General features: G+C 43.1%; 1 protein-coding gene across 1 annotated transcript in view; it reads left to right on the forward strand.

Annotated features, from left to right (window-relative positions):
- PDE4D (phosphodiesterase 4D) overlaps positions 1-19,076 on the forward strand; it is a 960,682-nt gene that overhangs the window by 156,642 nt on the left and 784,964 nt on the right. Inside the window, exon 2 of the mRNA XM_030567589.1 lies at positions 12,083-12,318. Coding sequence (XP_030423449.1) covers positions 12,083-12,318 — 236 coding nt within the window. The remainder of the gene's footprint in view (positions 1-12,082; positions 12,319-19,076) is intronic.

A 19,076-nucleotide genomic window follows, 5' to 3' on the forward strand; every position in this document is an offset into this window, starting at 1 on the left:
GACCCGTGCCCCACGCTGCAGGGGAAGGCGAAAAACCTCCAGGGCCCCTGCCAATCCGCCCTGGAGGAAAATTCCTTCCCGACCCCAAATATGGCGATCAGCTAAACCCTGAGCATGTGGGCAAGAGTCACCAGCCAGCACCCAAGAAGGAATTCTCTGCAGTAACTCAGTTCCCATTCCATCCAACATCTCCCCGCAGACCATTGAGCAGACCTATCTGGTGGTAATCCAAGATCAATTGCCCAAATTACAATCCTATCATAACATCCCCTCCATATACTTATCAAGCTTTGTCTTAAAGCCAGGAAAGTCTTTTGCCCCCACTACTTCCCTCGGAAGGCTGTTCCAGAACTTCACTCCCCTAATGGTTAGAAACCTTCATCTAATTTCAAGTCTAAACTTCCTAATATCCAGTTTATACCCATTCGTCCTCGTGCCTACATTAGTACTAAACTTAAATAATTCCTCTCCCTCCCTAACGTTAACCTCCCTGATATATTTATATAGAACAAGCATATCCCCCCGCAGCCTTCTTTTGGCCAGGCTAAACAAGCCAAGCTCTTTGAGTCTCCTTTCATAAGGCAGTTTTTCCATCCTCGGATCATCCTTGTAGCCCGTCTCTGAACCTGTTCCAGTTTGAATTCATCCTTCTTGAACATGGGACACCAGAACTGCACACAGTATTCCAGATGGGGTCTCACCAACGCCTTGTATAACGGTACTAACACCTCCTTATCCTTGCAGGAAATACCCCGCCTGATGCATCCCAAAATTGCATTTGCTTTTTTAACAGCCGTGTCACATTGGCGACTCATAGTCATCCTGCTATCAACCAGTACCCCAAGGTCCTTCTCCTCCTCCGTCGCTTCCAACGGATGCGCCCCAACGTATATCCAAAATTCTTATTATTAATTCCTAAATGCATAACCTTGCACTTTTCACTATTGTATTTCATCCTATTTCTATTACTCCAGTTTACAAGGTGGTTCAGATCTTCCTGAATAGTATCCCTGTCCTTCTCCGTGTTAGCAATACCCCCCAGCTTCGTGTCATCCGCAAACTTTATTAGCACATTCCCGCTCTTTGTGCCAAGGTCAGTAATAAAAAGGTTAAATAAGATCGGTCCCAAAACCGATCCTTGAGGGACTCCGCTAGTGACCTCCTTCCAGCCTGACAATTCACCTTTCAATACGACCCTCTGGAGTCTCCCCTTTAACCAGTTCCTTATCCACCTTACAACTTTCATATTCATTCCCATCTTTTCCAATTTGACTAACAGTTCCCCGTGCGGAACCGTGTCGAACGCCTTACTGAAATCTAGGTAAATTATATCTACTGCATTTCCTTTGTCTAAGTAATCCGTCACCTTCTCAAAGAAGGAGATCAGATTGATTTGACACGATCTACCTTTAGTAAATCCGTGTTGCAATTCGTCCCAATTACCATTGGCCTCTATGTTCTTAACTACTTTCTCCCTTAAAATTTTTTCCAAGACCTTGCATACTACAGACGTCAAGCTGACAGGCCTATAATTACCCGGATCACTTTTATTCCCTTTCTTAAAAATAGGAACTACATTAGCAATCCTCCAGTCATACGGCGCAACCCCCGAGTTTATCGATTGCTTAAAAATTCTCGCTAACGGGCTCGCACTTTCACGCGCCAGTTCCTTTAATATCCTCGGATGGAGATTGTCCGGGCCCTCCGACTTCGTCCCATCGAGCTGTTCAAGTACGGCCTCTACCTCAGTTGCGGTAATATCCACTTCCATATCCACATTCCCGTTTATCATCCCTCCAACATCGCAAGGTTCCTCACTAGTCTTATTAAAAACTGAAGCAAAGTACTTGTTTAGATGTTGGGCCATGCCTAGGTTATCCTTAACCTCCATTCCATCCTCAGTGTATAGCGGCCCCACTTCTTCTTTCTTTGTTTTCTTCTTATTTATGTGGCTATAGAACCTTTTACTATTGGTTTTGATTCCCTTCGCAAGGTCCAGTTCAATGCGGCTTTTAGCCTTCCTTACTTTATCCCTACATGTTCTGACCTCACCAAGGTAGCTTTCCTTACTGATCCTGCCTTTCTTCCACTCCCTGTAAGCTTTCTGCTTTTGTCTAATCCCCTCTCTGAGTTGCTTGCTCATCCAGTTTGGCCTACAACTCCTGCCCATGGTTTTTTTCCCCTTTCTTGGGATGCAGGTGACTTGCTGAGCAGTTTTTGGTTAAAATCTGCAGCTTTGCGGGTGTGGCCTGGACCCTGGGTCTGTGTTTCAGCAGGCTAGCGTGTCTGGCTCAACAAAGCAGGGTTCTGGAGTCCCAAGCTGGCAGTGGAAAATCGGTTCAGAGGTATTTCAGCATGTCAGGTGACAGTCCCAAGGTGTCTGTGATTGAACCCATCACACTTCCCTCATGATTTAGAAACAGAAAAAATATGACTAAGTAAAGTTGGGTTATGAAGAAATCATGTATTTCTTTGCATCACTTTAAGAGTCATGTGGTGGCATACTAATTTTTTTTCTTGTGAAAAGGGGCCGAAGGAGCATTTGTTCATCTTTTGGGCTTGAGTTTTGCAGTTTCTTTTCTCCCAGCTTGTCTCTCAAACAGTTACAACTGGCCTATTCCAAGACTGTAGAACTCCTGAAACTTGCCAAAAATTTACAAAATAATAGCACTATTGTGGGTGAACTGTTGTCTATCAACTTCCAACCACTCCCATCAGCTGGCTAAATCTTGTGCAACTACTTTGAAATATAGTAGCAACTATGTTAACTCTTTGGTACACATGTTCTTAGTCTAGTCTTGTCTCCACATAGTAGGGGATTTGAGATTGTTCCTGAACGAGCTTTTCTCATGCAACTGGCAAAGTGGCATCAAACTATAGCTAGTTCAGCTTTATTTGAATAAAGCACATGAAGTTTAAATTTTATACATATGATCTTTTGTTACACATGCGGTAGAGAATACAATTCTGTTGAAATGCTCTCCTGTAGGAAACACATTGTAATCTAAAGATGTATATACACTCACTAATCTGAATAACTTACTTGTTTTTGTCTCATCTGCTTTTTGCTGTCCAATAAACTCTTTTTAAAGAACTCCCAATTTTCATTCAAGTTTTTCTATCTAAATTCCTCCCTTCCCCCAATCAATTTTGCTCCTAATTTTGCCCAGCTTTGGGAAATTAGCTCTTTTAAATGTATGAAGTACATACATTTTTGGTTTGCTCTGTTTGCCCATATTGAATGTAATCAGGTCATGCCCTGGGCAACAGCCAACTTCCAGTCCAGTAATTAATTTTTATCATGAGGACCAAAATAGTTACCTCAAGTTGAAGAGGTGAAGTGACTTGTCCAAGGTCGTACAGTAAGTCAATAGCAGAATTGGGAACAGAACACAAGTCTCCTGAGCCTTATACAGAGTTTTATGCTAAGTTATAGAAATGCATCTTAGTTCTAATTATGATAGAGAAGGGAAAATAGGAATCCGTAGGGAATTTTCTGAACAACACATTAAACCGTTTGGGGTTGCCTTTTATCTACATTGTGGAAGATTCCAAAACTAATTGAAAAGATTAATTTACCAGTTGGACAGTAACTGTCCAACTTCCCTTATGTGTAGAAATATTGTCTCCCTGGTTGTGCCAGATAAAAATCTGTGCCCTTTTATTCGAGGCAAAGCAGTCTAAAGGTTCTGAGATTCAGAGTCAGGAAGGAGGAAAAACAGTTATGACTCTGATTTGTAATAAAAGTAAAAAATTATGCTTTTTGATTAATTCTGAACACATTTTTTATAAAAGGGATAATTTCCTGAGAATGTTTGCTTTATGAGGAAGAAGTATCTAATCATATAATGGCTAGATTTTATTTAGCTGTGGGATTAAAAAAATATGAATCATCATCATTTCTATAATGCAGATAATGAACAATTGTAAATTGTCTTGCAAAATAACCTGAAAATGATATATGGATAATTTGTCATTTGGTAGCTCTTTTATAAAAAGAAAAAAACAGTGATAGTTTGTTGATTTGGTATACTTTTTCTCCATATATATATTTCTGAAGGAATAAATGGTCTTTGAAAGGAAAAAATGTACAAAAGTATGAATTGTAGGGGGAGGAGGTGGAATACCTGTAGGAGTGAGCTGGGGAAAGGATTATATATTTTAAAATCTATGAAATGACTACACTAATAAGTAACATTACTGGATTACCTGCACTTTCCATAGGTGGGCAGGTATTAGTGTACCCACTTTACAGAGTGGGGAGTGTGTGGGGGGGGGAAGAAGAGAGGTTAAGTGACCCAGGGCAACAGAGCAGGTTGGAGCTGAGAAGAGAACAATAGCCTCGTGGCTCGCAGTCCTTATTCTCTGGATCACACTGGATGCAACTTTTTGGTTTGTTCATTTGTGTCCCACAATTAAGTGGCCAACTCCCCACCATTGCATAGATCCGGAACTGTTTCAGCCATGCCAAGTTGTATTAAGTTCTGTTGCTGAATGTAGAAAGTTAGTGATGGATCAAGAAAGTTTACAAAAATTCTGCTATGTCACCAGTATTCAGACATGAATAAATGTACTTGTTAAAAAAAAATCGAGACCTTTTATTTGAAATATCCTATTGCCCCCAAGCTTTGGAGCTGGGTCTTGAATTTCTGTCAGGGTTGTGCCTTTGTCTTCCCTGTGAAAGTCTGCTCAAATCTGGCCAAGTTAAATACCTTTGAAAAATCATGGTTGGTACATATCCAGAGACACATCTTTGATTTTAGCAGCTACAATCTCCAAAGATTCCATCCTTCCTGAGCATGCCTGATCCCCTCAGAGTTCCTACTGCTGACTAGACTGTGCAGGCACCACCCCTCACAGAGCGACTCAGCATGCTGGATCCTCTCACAGGTCCCACCTATGATTGCACTGTATTGACCATTCCCACAGAGCAATTGAGCATGTTGCTTCTAGCCCAGGGCAACAGGAACTCAGAATAACTTTCCCTGTTATGCCTATTCTCAGCTTCTTGATCTGGGCACTGGAAATGAGAGCTGGTTCCTTTTTCACCTGTGGTCTCAATGACCACTTTGCTAGCGTCCAGGCAGAGTGGAGGAGGAAACCATCTTATCTGATTGCACAGGGGCAAAAGCCAGAGTGAGGTGAGTGGAAAGTGTAGCTTCAGACAAGCTGGTGAGATGAGGAACTGACCTGAATTGGAAGGACAAACCTGGGGCTGATTGGATAAGGAGACCAGCACTCTGTCAGAGGCCACAGGTCTCAAACACCAGTTCGCAGCGCTTTTAGGAGCCAGTAAGTTCTGAGCAGTGACCAGTGCAGTGTTAACAGTTGCCAGAACTACAAGCTCAACACATAAGAGGACTCCAGTCCTGGGACTGGACTGGTGGTACTGCAGGGGTCCAAGTTGGTTCCCAGCTGTTATTTAAAGCAAGCAGAGGAACAGGAAGTTGTCTGTTTCCCCTGGGTTTCCCCTGTTTAGAACTGCCTCCCCTGTGCTATGTGCTCCTGCTTCCTGACTCTAGTCTCCTGGTAACCTGAACCTGCCTGATACCTGATGCTCAATCTGTACTCTAGCTTCTCTTGGACTCTGATCTCCTGGTTTCTGACCTGTCTTGGCTCCTGACTCATGCTCTGACTCTAGGTCAGACCATCCATGTAGTAGTAGTGATACACTGGGAATGGACACCAGTACTGAGAGCTAGGAGGGAGGGATCAGGCTGAGTGGGGACGCTGGGACTGGGAACCAATCAAGTGAATGGGTGGTGGGGGCTGGGAGCCAGTTAGTTTGGGATGATACTCAGGTCAGACAAAGAGCTGGGGGGAGGAGGAGGACTGGAACTAGCTGGACAAGAACACTGGGATTAGGAATCAGTGAGAGGGGTGGTGGAGACAGATCTAAGAAGAAGCTGGGATGCTGGGGGGAAAGCTGGGACTGGATATGCAAAGAGAATGGGACAGGAAGTCAGGGAGGGAGTGCAGGGGACTAAGATTGCATAGGAAGACTGGGAATGGGAGCTATTTGGGGGAGAGAGGGAGGAAGGAAGAGACAGATAAAGGAGCTAGGAGTGGGGAACTAGGACAGGCTGAACAAGGAGACTGGGGACAAGGAGTAGAGGCGAAAGGGGGAGAGTAGGACTGGGATGAGAAGCCTGAGGTGTGTAGGTTGGGACTGGAAAAAGGGGGCAGGAGTGGTGAAGAGAGAGGAATGGGACAGGCTGGAAGGGATGGGGAAGAAGGGGTCAAGGTTGGCGGAAATGGGTAGAAGTCTTTCCTCCAGAGCCTGGAATCAGGGGTCCTACAGATAACAGAAGAACAATTCCTGATTTTTACTATTCCTTTAATGCCAGCAAATATCTATGAAACCCCCTAGCAAAGTCTGAGTGTCATTCTTCTAGTATTGGTCCACAGAGATGATGGAGGTAATTAATTAAGATGAGCTATTATCAGCAGGAGAAAAAAAAATCTGTAGTGAGACGAATGGTCATTGATTATATGTTCCTCACTTTCTGTGTGCTCAACTTGAGACCCTGGAGCCTGATTTTCAGAAGTTCTGAGCACTCATAGCTGCAACTGAAGTCAATCAGAGCTATGCTTGAATGTATGAAGCGCCATATAATGCTATGTATGCCGAATAATCCATTCCTAGGCATCCCAAATTAGGCATCCAAAATTATGCTCTTGATCTTAACCTCTCTGCTTCTGTAAAATGAGAATAATGCCCTTTCATATCACAAGGTGTTGTAAAAATGTTTTTGAAGTACTGAGCAACTATAGTGGTGAGTGCCATAGAAAACCCCTTGAGGAAATTAATAATTGTGACTTCAGAGAAGGATTCAAAAAGTATGCAGTATACTCCCCCACAATACATTCAGAAAGGAAGTATGGGAAGGATGTTTATTTTGATTTAGTGGAATTTACCTGTCAGAGGTCTGGATTGTTCCTGGCTCTTACAAGGCTGTGCAATAGGAAGGACATAAGGAGTCATTCCCCTGCCTTGTGGAGCCTATGTAAGTCCCAGCAGAGTTGCAGTCCCTGCACTGCGGAACATACAGGAACAGCTCTCTCCATCCTCCCCAGGGGCTAGCCATCTTTTATGCCGTCACACTAAAGTAGCTGAAAAATAGAAGGCACTGCCCAAGGTTCTAGACCATATGGAAAAGCCTGAGCAAGAGCTAACTCAGGCCTGGTCTACACTGAGGGGGGTGGCGATGTAAGATACGCAACTTCAGCTATGGGAATACCGTAGCTGAAGTCGAAGTATCTTATTCCGACTTACAGTGCGGGATTGATGTCCACGGCTCCCCCGTCGACTCCACTACGGCTGCTCGCTCCAGTGAAGTTCCGGAGTCGACGGGGAGTGAGTTCGGGGATCGATACATCGCGTCTAGATGAGACGCGATCAGGACCGGCGCTAGGGGTTTGAACACCCTAGGCGGACGGCAATTTCGCCGCCCCGCACACTGGTCCCGCGGCTCCGGTGGAGCTGCCGCAGTGGTGCCTGTGGAGGGTCCGGCACTCCACGGCTCCGGTGGAGCTGCCGCAGTGGTGCCTGTGGAGGGTCTGGCGCTCCATGGCTCCAGTGGTGCCTGCGGCAGCTCCACTGGAGCCACGCGAGCAGCCGACCATCCTCAGGCACCACTGCGGCAGCTCCACCGGAGCCACGGGACCAGCGGACCCTCCGCAAGCACCACTGCAAATTGGTTTGCAGACAGCACCAGCTGTGTCATTCAAATGGACTAGTGTGACATTTTATCCTGAGTTTAGAATAATTGAAATGCATTGCACTGAATCCCTTCCTTGGCAGGCATCCCAAGCAATGGCATGCCATTTATTTGGTTCTGAGTACATGGGTTCTGCTGTGTGTTGTAATGGAAAATCCTCATCTTTTATAATCCAAGGCTTGCCAAAGTCATTAAAAAATAGACTTTCAAAATTGTATACAAAGGTTCTGTGGTGCATTTTGCAAAATGGCTTTAGAATTAGATACCATTAGTGCTTACTGATGGGCTGTCAGCGATGTCAAAGCCATTTTGAAAATGCTTAACAAATATGCAGAACCAGCTCTTCTTCTTTTATGTAAAAATTCCTTTTCATAATATTAAAAAGAAATTCGAGCAATGAATTTTATTGCTAGTATACCTGTTGGGTGAGTAAATCCATTCAGGCCAAAATTTGCCAACTTGGATGCCTAATTGATTGCACCTAAATCAATGGCCTGATACTGAGAGGTGTTGAATTATTTCTCCAGTGCCTTCAAATGAAATATCAATTTTGGTGTTCTAGGCACTAGGTTTCAAAATTTTTTCTTCAGTCTTTAGCCGTATACATTTTATTTTAAAGATTCTGATAGTGCCATATTTGCCAGTGCCTCTTACCTTTTTCATTGTTACAGATGACTCTTTAGAGGCAGCAAAGAATCCTGTAGCATCTTATAGACTAACAGAGGTTTTGGAGCATGAGCTTTCGTAGGTGAATACCTACTTTGTCAGATGCATGTAGTGAATTCCTACTTCTGACGAAGTAGGTATTCACCTACGAAAGCTCATGCTCCAAAACCTCTGTTAGTCTGGATCTGTAAAAGCAGCAAAGAATCCTGTGGCATCTTATAGACTAACACGGCTACCTCTCTGATACTCTTTAGAGGCAGTGGCATAATGCGTTCATGTTCTCAGTCCAACTAGTTCACTCCATTCATTCTTAGCTTCTTTTCTGGGATATTTATTGCAGTTTTCAGAATTGCAACTCTTTATTCACTAGCAAAAATCTGCTCTTTGTCAATAGTGAACTTGATTAAAAGATCTACAGTACGTCATTTTCATCTGGCACCAAATGCAGCAAAATCTTTCACACAGCTCTAGGCCATAATTAACTTTTTCATTATTTTTTATTTTACCTCCTCATTAAAAACACACATTAGAAATGGCAAGCCTTAAGTTAAACTTCTCCCTGGACAATTGTAATACATTAGACATTTTTGTGGAGTATTATAGTGATTAATTTCACTGTTGATTCACTTTTGAGCACACCCATTAATACACACCATATTATAATTCCTACAATTTTTAAATTGCTTTAAGGTTACATTGGCTATTTTTCTTAAATGATTAATTTAGATTTTCTGATTTAAATGGTAATTAGAAATATTTTGCTAAAACTTGCTGATTAGGCTATGACTACAGTTGTAGTTGATTAATATTAGTCCTGAGATGAGTAATGAAAAAATCATTGTATTAGTAGCCCTGGGCCTCCTCTCTGTGTACACAGAACAGATACACATGGGCACAGTGTCAATTTTCCCCACAAAATCCCTGACCAATATACTTCAATCCTGACCTGAGGGGCCGCTCCTAGGATAGAGTGGGCATTTAATCTCTGATGATTCAGCCTTTTAGTTCTATAATGAGACTGCCAAGAAGGGTGCAAGCTTAGGTGATGCTTTTTGTATTCTTGACAGGAGTCCATTGGGAAATGGAATGAGACCACTGATTGATTTGATCTAGGACACAGAATAAATGATTCCAATTTTATCTCATTATTACAACAAGTGTCTTGGAAGCACTTAGAACATGAATCTTAAAATGGTGGACTCATTGAAAATATTTGAGAACTTCTAGCAATGGAAATTCTCCCGTCTGTGAGCCCAAAAGGCTGGAGAATTGGTTTATAAAGTGACTGCCTTTCTTCCTATAGTCAGAAAACTGTTGCCAGCATTCAGGATGAGTAACTTCAAAAACATAGTTACTGGTCTTTGGTTCTTAGACTGCATGAGGTACTGATTATTTTCAGTTGTGATTGACTACTGTAGAAGTTGTGGGTACTCAGCACTTATTAAAATCACACCATTAAAAAAAATTCTGGCAAAGTTACAATAAAATGTTAACATATGACTTCATACGTTTCTTATTCAGGATCAGGTTAATATTTAAAGAACCTACCTAAGATTTAGGCTTGCTGGCTTGGGAGCCCTTGTCCTTTGAGTATGCTGAAGAGTGATCAAACTTCTAAATACCTATCCTCTTTTTAGCACTTCTTGTGTACATACTTGGTATGAAAGCTTTTCCATTACAAGGACAGCCCATATCTTACTATACTGAAATTTGATAGGAGGAGAAACCACATTTTTACAATAATATGCAGTACAAAATCTTGCTGCTAACAATAACAAAGAAAGTAATTATAGATCTTTTACTGGAGCATTAAGTGAGCAGGTCAAGGGATCTCAAGGAAGCTGGAATTTTGTCATAAAATGAAAATTTTTAATAATTTTCCCCAAAGCCATCTAATTCCTGGATACAACCACTGCATCTGCAAGTAGGTTCCTATTTCCTCACAATCTAACAGAGCACCTAAATATGACTGATATTAACTGGAGTCAAATGTGTCATGTATATTATAATTTGTATACATGTACTTTGAGCTACACAAATTGAAGATGTATATCCCCCTTTCCTCTCCTCAAGATCAACTTTTTTGGCCAAATCTCTCTTCCATCTTTTAGTCACATCATTTGTGTGTGTATTTGTCTGAGAGAGAGATGATTGGTGTTTACAAATAGAGAATTTAAGGTGAATTTTCTCATGTTTTAGGTGCAGAAGCTGAGGGTTTCTCTGTAAAGATCTGAAAAATATACACCTTAAGTACTCTGTTTATGTTGGCATGCAACTATTCTGACTCTTTTACCTGCCCAAAAGAAAGAGGCTGATAGGGGATCAAGGGAAAGGAACAAACAATACAACGCATTGATTTGTCGATGCAGATAGATGTATATTGTGATCTTTTTTAGGTCAGCCCAGACCATTGAGGGATTATGTCACCAGAGCTGGCTCCAGGTCCCAGCGCGCCAAACGCATGCTTGTGGTGGCATGCCACAGGGGGCGCTTTGCTGGTTGCCGGGAGGTCCACCGCGGCTCTGGTGGAGCATCCGCAGGCACGCCTGCGGACCGGCGAGCGGCAGAGCGCTCCCTGCAGCGTGCCGCCGTGCTTGGGGTGGCGAAATGGCTAGAGCCGGCCCTGTATGTCACTGACTGCCCTGCAACTCTAGGTGCCTTCAATGCTATGGTTCTATAGCTCACAGCCCTGCAGCAACAGCCAGCTTGCAAGTGTGCAGGTCACTCCCTGACTTTCACCACCCAGTTATTTTTTGTAGTTTGACCCTCAACACTCTCCGGTCCCAAATTTAATTAACTAGTGTCTCTTATTCAAATAAGTATTTCTCACCAAGTCTCTTTTCCTGCATGACTGATCAGACTCTGTGTCCAGGACCCTTCACAGATCTCGGTTCCTTTGTCTCTACAGGTGAATTATGCCCAAATGGCTGTCTGTCTTTGCTTATATCCTCCAGAGTTGAATGACTTTGCTTCAGGAAGCCATCCTGGGAAGCTGAAGCCATGTTAATTTTGCAGTTTCCTCCCTAGCCTCTTAACTATCTCCCCTACTTCCTAGTTTGATGGCTTTGTTTACCTTTTTATGTAAATGTATCTTCATTGTCTCTGCCTGATGACCAGGCTAGTCAGACAAGCAAATACATGTTCTTTGTTAAAGGTAGACTGGACTTATGCATTGCTTGCCCATCACATTTAAAAAATGTAATTCTAGAGCATATTTATAACTTTGTATACATCCTATATATAGACCATTCAGTGATTTTTGGGATCAGCATGTTACCAGTTCTCGTATGCTACCTTACTTGACACATTTTAGATACAGATTATGACCACAATGTGTTAGGTGTAGTGAGTATATCAGGCCTGACAAAAGTTGCTGACAGGGTAGTGAACCACCAGTGGGCCTCTGTGTTACATAGATATTACTGGATTGCAGAGTACGTTAATTCCTATAAATAGCTGGTCATTTGCTATTACAGCAAAGAAACATCTGTCAATATTGTATTGGTCGCTACATTCATCCAAGTTTCTTCAGTTTACCCCAACCTAGCTACTTTTATTGATTCTTTTCTGCCTTTTCTGTTTAACACCTTTGCCAACAGTTCTAGGGCTACCTCAAAGATATTGAATTAATTTTTATTATGAAAAAGGAACTGGAGAGGAGAATTATAAAATAAGATCTGTGTGTGTGATTATAGATTTCAGAAGAAACACTGCGCTCCAACACTGAAGACGAGGGCCCTTTCCAAGGAATGGAACCCTATCTTGTGCGGAGACTTTCCTGCCGCAACGTCCAGCTTCCTCCTCTGGCTTTCAGACAATTGGAGCAAGCAGACTGGGATAAAAAGAGTGATATGGAGACTATACAAAGACCCACCAGTCTTCCACTAAGGATTCCTCCATTGATTGCCATCACATCGGCAGAGGCCAGTAGGTAATGTTGACCTTAAATATTTCCCACTTTTACTCCTTTACTTTCAATGAGAATTTCCTTTGAAATAGTGTCAGAAAATCTTCATAGCTAAAATGTTAGACTCCATGCAAAAAAGTAAATGAAGGTAGGTTCTCCCTCCCCCCCCCCCTCCGCCATATCTCCAAACCAAGAAATGAAAACGATTGCTACAACAGGAGTAAAAAATGTCTGTTCTGTAATGTATGGAACCATTTTGGTAGTGCTGGTAGAAAATGTGAACAAAATATGATAGTGTTTTCTAAAATTATGTGACTGAGATTTAGTTATGCTGCATATACACCCTTGGTCATGTCAAACAGAAATGTTGGGAAAAAGTGACTCAGACCATTTGAGATATATTATATTAAGAAAAGAGAGACTGCCAGAGGCTTGGATATCTAGTATTGGTGCAATTTGTAGCTTTAGTATATGTGGAAATATTTCATATGCATACAACTTGAAAACTAAGTCAGAAAATTTTGAGGGGATTAGGTATTTGTTCCTAGTTGTTGATCAATAGATATGTTAGACAGATAGTTGTACATAATATGTTTTGGCTGTAGTAGTTTGTGGTCCTATTCTTATGGAATAATCTCCTATCTTGTCTGTGACTTCACTCACTCTGTGTGCGGGTGTGTTTTATAGGTAGGGCTGGCAGTGCCATTATTAAAGTTGTGTGACGCTTCCCATTATTGGACCCTGTTTTCAGTTGCTTATAACTTTGCCAAATGTTAGCCATTTGGGATGAAATTTTACATGCCAGATGTCTGCCTCAGGGTGACGATGATGGCTTTTTTTAAGCTTCAGCCAAATGATTCGGCCATTTCAGAGAACAAAGTTACAGAAAAATAAGGAGGTGTTTTGCCCATGTTAAAATCATTTTGAGACACTTTAGTGCTCCCAGACCCTGTAGCAGGGATATGAAATATGGTAATAAAATATGGAAATATGGAGGGAGAGAGGCCTTTGTATCAAGGATGTGCCTTTTGCTTTTCCTGTGAAAATCTACCTGAATTTAGCCAAGTTATTAGCCTTTGAAAAGTCTCAGTTTGCACATGATCAGTATAGACTTGCTAGAGCTTTGCAGACAGATAACTCCTTGAATATTATGTCCAAACTGAACATACTCCTTCCTGGGGCTGAACAGGATTTTCCCTGTAATTGTAGTTCTAAGCTGCTGAGGTTCAGGCATCAGACCAGGTCCTCCCTGAGTCTTCTTTTCTCAAGACTAAATATGCCCAGGTTTTTTTTGAACCTTTTCTCATAGGTCAGCTTTTCTAGACCTTTTATCATTTTTGTTGTTGTCCTCTGAACTCTCTCCAATTTGTCCACATCTTTCCTGAAGTGTTTTGCCCAAAACTGGACACATTACTCCAGCTGAGGACTGACCAGTGCCAAGTAGAGCGGGACAACTAGCTCCCATGTCTTACATATGACATTCCTGTTAATACATCCCAGAATGATATTAACTTTTTTCACAACTGCATCACATTGCTGATTCATATGCAATTTGTTTTCCACTATAATCCCCAGATTTTCTTCAGCAATAGTACAACCTAGCCAGTTATTCCCCATTTTGGACTCAAATGTTTGATTTTTCCATGGGTGGCACGTGAACCCCCAGTTCAGGGAGGCTATCCCCTGCCCCTCCTCTTCCACCTGAAGCCCTGCCCTCGCTCGGCCCCCTACCCTCACTCTTGCCCACTGGGGCCAGAGGATCCCAGAGTCCCCCACTGTGGCCAGAGGAGCCCTGGCCAAGCAGGCCCGAGCCATCCCGAGCTGCCCTGAGACCCTGCCCACCGACCCAAGTTGCACCCAGCCTATCTGCCTGAGCTACCTTGAGCTTCAGCCAGCCAGAGGAACCCTGAGCCCTGGTTGTCCGTAGGAGCTCTGAGCCCTGCTGTGACCCGGCCCTGGGGTCATGGTGGGGAATATTAGCAGAGGTTTGGGGAGGCTTAGCCTCCCCAATTCTCCATTACATGCTGCCCATGAATTTTTCTATCCTAAGTAGAGTACTTTACGTTTGTCTTCATTGAATTTCATATTGTTGATTTCAGACCAAGTCTCCAACTTGTCAAGGTCATTTTGAATTATAATCTTGTCCTCCAGCGTGCTAGCAACCCTCTCAGTTTGGTGTTGTCTGCATCTTGTATTCAGTAATATTCACTGAAGATAATTGTTCCTCAAATGGTAAAGAGAGTGTCGTACAATTGGAGAAAAATACTCGTGTGTGATAAGAAACAATATGAGAGACAGAAAGTTCAAATAAAGAAATAATTACGAATCTCTGGTGAGTGAATTTGTTCCTTGTTGAATTCAAATATGAAATAAGGAAGGCAGTTTAAAGTATATTCCAAGTAAAAAATAATAAAAATAGAATTGCCAACTCTTTCAAGTAGCTTTGATGTCTCCTGTTCAGTATGTTAGTAATGCCTACCAAAACTCTACAGAAAGGTATGGATGATATCCAGGCTGCCTGTCTCTGTGAAATTACCCAAGTACAAGATACCTATTGCTCCTATAGGGACATAGCAGACCTCCCTCACTCTGGTGTGTGAAAAAACTCAAGTACTATAGGGAATTCTGAAGATTATTACAGGAGATGAGGACTCTTCTCTCATTGATTAATAGGTGGAGGGGGAAATAGTGTACAATTAATAGAAATTATTTATAAGGAAGGAAAGTTTCATTGTTTAAAACTTCTTTAAAAAAACCTAAGAGTAGGATTTAGAAATCCTATATGGCTTTCTTAGTAAAGTACTGTGAAATTATTATGACTCGAGTTGAAGCACCCGCAGTGTATAAGACTCACAATGAAGACAATCCTTGTCCCGAGGAATTTGTGATATAATGTATAAATTCCATTGTACAGGCTGAGTTCCATTTTTTCCTTAGGAAGTCTAGGGGCCCATTTCTCTTTTCACACCAGTTTTATATAAGAGTAAACACCATTAAATTTGACAGAGCTGTTTCTGATTTGCATCAGTCTAGATGAGAGTGAAATCAGAACTTGAATGTTCATTGCCAAATGATGAAAAATGGAAAGTTGTCCTCTCATTTATCTAAAGTTTTACTACTTAAGATGTAAAATTGTTTTTTCACATTGGCAAACTGTTCCTTTTTATTCTTGCTCATTTTCTTTTGAATGTTTTAAGAGTGTTAAATATATCTAGCCTGTTTCTGATCTCACATTAGTGTAAAGCCAGTTAATCAAGGCCATTGTTGAGATGAAGGATTTGTAGGCTTTATATTAATGTTTCACTTCTAGAGCAGCTAGAAGGAACTGCAAAAAGAAGTGCTTGTCAATTGATGGGTTGAGCATGCTGCTGATAGCAACTCAGTTACATTTATTAAATTTAGTGATTGCCAAGCCTTCCATATGGCAGATTAGAAGTATGCAGGCAGCCTCTTTTAATATTTATGAAAGTGCTTATTTTTTAGGGTTATATTTCAACAATCAGCAACATATTAGGTTGCATATATAATTATCAATGTGGAATATATATATTGTAAGATGGGATATCAATAATAGGTTTCTGCATGTGAAGAAATCCTTTAACTTTTAGTCTGTTCTCTTCAAATAACAAGTAGAGAGAGGTGAAATTTTTCACATAAATAGTCACCAAAAAATGTAGTTTCAGACTGGCTGAATCTATTTGCACATTTCTATTGACTTCACCAAATAGCATTGACTGAACCAAAAAAGTCAAAACATTTTGGTAATGTTGAAATGAAACATTTTATTTCAACTCAAAAAATTTCATTTAGACTTTCAGGCATTTGACAAAAACAAAACAACGGATTCACAAAGCAGGGTGAGTTGGGAGTACCTCCTTTAGAAATAGAGCCCTGCCAAATTCACGGCCATGAAAAACACATCATGGACTATGAAATCTGGTCTTTTATGTGGTTTTACCCTATACTACATAGATTTCATGGGGGAGACCAGACTCTCTCTAATTGGGGGTCCTGACCCAAAACGGAATTGCGGGGGGGGGGGTGTCACAGTATTGCCACCCTTGCTTCTGCACTGCTTTCATAGCTGGGCAGCTGGAGAGTGGCGGCTGCTGGCTGGGAGCCCAGCTCTGAAGGCAGAACCCCACCAGCAGCAGTAAAGAAGTAAGGGTGGCAATACCACACCATGCATCCTTACTTCTGCGCTGCTGCTAGTGGCAGCTCTGCCTTCAGAGCTGGGCTCCCAGCCAGCAGCTGCCCCTCTCCAGGTGCCCAGCTCTGAAGGCAGTGCCACCGGCAGCAACAGTGCAGAAGTAAGAGTAGCAGTATCGCACCCCCCACACACAATAACCTTCCAACCCCCCCCCAACTCCTTTCTGGGTCAGGAACCCTACAATTACAACACCATGAAATTTCAGATTTACATAGCTAAAATCATGAAATTTACTATTTTTAAAATCCTATGACCATGAAATTGACCAAAATGGACCCTGAATTTGGTAGGCCCCTACTTATAAGTATTAGCCCTGTGGCTAGGGAACTTATTTCAGATATTGGAGACCTGAGTTCAATTCCCCCCTCTACATGATGAGTAGGAGAGATTTCAACTTGGGTCTCTCCCATTGTAGGAGAGGACCCTAGTCACTGAACTATGGGATATTCTTGGGCAGGACTTTCTCAGTCTCTCTTGTTGAAGATCATACACTTTTTATAAATAAATAGTCATTGGAGCAGGGACTTAAACTTTCGATCTTTCAACCTACACATTTGCCTGAATTGTGAGTTCAACTGTAAAAAGTATGTAAAAAATCATAAGTTGTTACAAGAACCTGTAATAACAAATGTTGATGAGAAAAGGTACGAAAGGGAGACAGAATAACTGCGTTAGCCTAAACAAAAAGCCAAGCTGATATGTTCAAAGACTGATTAAATTATGCTTGTTAAAAACAGGTGCTGTGGAGCCCGAAGTTTAATGAGCTCATATGGGTATGTTGGCACTCAGGCCTAGTTAGTGATCAAAATAATAAGGGGATGGGCTATTCCACCCATCATGCCCTTTCTGGATCCTTAAAAGAGAGAGATTTTTGGTGAAAGTAGAAAAGAACAAATAGAAAAGATGGAACAGACAGACAGAGGCAACAGCTTTACCATCGTGGCCCTCAGCCCCACTGTTTCCTGGGCCCTAGCCCTTCATCATCCTCATCCTGAGAGTTGTCTTGACCAGGATAAGCCAGCGAGAGAGGGACTCAGATGGCATTGCCACCCTTACTGGCTCCAGCTGAATTCCAAACACCAGCTGGAATGACAGGTATTACCATCTTGATACCATATAAGAGCCTGTAAAAGTAGTGGCCTTTTCCCTTCTAAAATTGGTCTTTAACAACAGAAGCAGCAATGATATCTCCAGCCCATCTCAACTCACTTCTCTTTTCTGCCAAAAGGATCGTTATTACCATCTTTGATACAATTTAAGAGACTGTCAAACAGGGAGGCAGTGGCACCAGAACCAAGGGGCCAGGTGGCCATAGCCCTCAGGGCTGGCTTTAGGACATGCAGGGCCCGATTCGAAAAAGCTGCTGCCAAAATGCCACCAAAGACAGCGGCAGTGATTGAGCTGCTGCTGAAGATAGGGGAGGCAATTTGGTGGCAGCTCAATCGGTTGCCACTATTTCCGGTGGCACTTCAGTGGAAGGTGCGGGGCCCGATTCCCGGGAATCAGTGGAATCGCCCTAAAGCCAGTCCTGATCGCCCTCCTACTTTTTGAGAGTGGATGGACTCTGCACCCTTCCCCTCCTTTTCATCCTCAGGCCCCATCCCCTGGCCAGGCCAGTGTGAAGCCCGGCTGGGAAGCCCGGGCAGTTGTGGGAGCCGTGCAGACTCTCCACCTGCTCATGAAGTGGGGGGGGGGGGGTTTGAAAGCAGTTGCTAGCTTGTGTCTCCCTCCCCTACCCCCAGCTCTCCACCCAGCCTAGGGCAGGTTGAGGTCAAGGGTTCACAACTCTGTGCCAGCTCATCATAGCTGTCTGTGTGGGTCTCCATGACCCTGCTCTGGCCAGGGGGCAAGGCCTCGGAGCTGCAGCCTGGCCATGGTAAGAGCCGCGCAGGCAGCTGTGGGGAGCTGCAGATGCTCCATCTGCCCTGGGTGGGGGGCCTAGGGAGCAGGGATACAGGCTAGGGGTTGCTCTCCTTGGGCTCCCTGCACCATGGGCAGGTGGGAGGGTCTGCCGCAGCTCCCAATTGCTGCCCATGCAGCTCTTATCATGGCCAGGTTGTGGCTCCGAGGCCTCTCCCGCCTGGCTGGAGCCAGGGGCAGGAGAACCATGTGGGTAGCTGTGGGGAGCCTAGGTCCCTCCACTTGCCCAGGGTGGAAGAGCTGGAAGGTGGGGACACAGGAATGGGGCTGCTTTAGGCCCCCACCCACCCTGGGTGGGCAGGGGGCCAACCCCCCAACCCCATTCTGACTTCTGGCTTGGCTGTGGGTGGGGCCTCTGGGGAAGAGGGGACGGGGCCTCGGGGCAGCGAAGGCCCCTGGCCACCCACTTTTGGGAAGGCTCCAACATCCTTGCAGGGAAGCAAGTGGTTCTTTCTAAAAACTGTCTACAGCTAAAGGGAAAAGGAACACAGGAAGTTGTTAAAATGAAAGCCCAATTTAATACTTTATATTTCAGATGCTTTAACTGTTTTTTCTTCTTTTTCTGTATCTTCAATAAAAGTTGAAAAGGATTTATAATGACATGTTTGCGATGGTGCTAAGCAGGCTGAGGTCTTTGTACACCAAGCCCCAT

This window comes from Gopherus evgoodei, chromosome 6 (assembly GCF_007399415.2).
Source record: "Gopherus evgoodei ecotype Sinaloan lineage chromosome 6, rGopEvg1_v1.p, whole genome shotgun sequence".
Lineage (NCBI taxonomy): Eukaryota > Metazoa > Chordata > Testudines > Testudinidae > Gopherus > Gopherus evgoodei.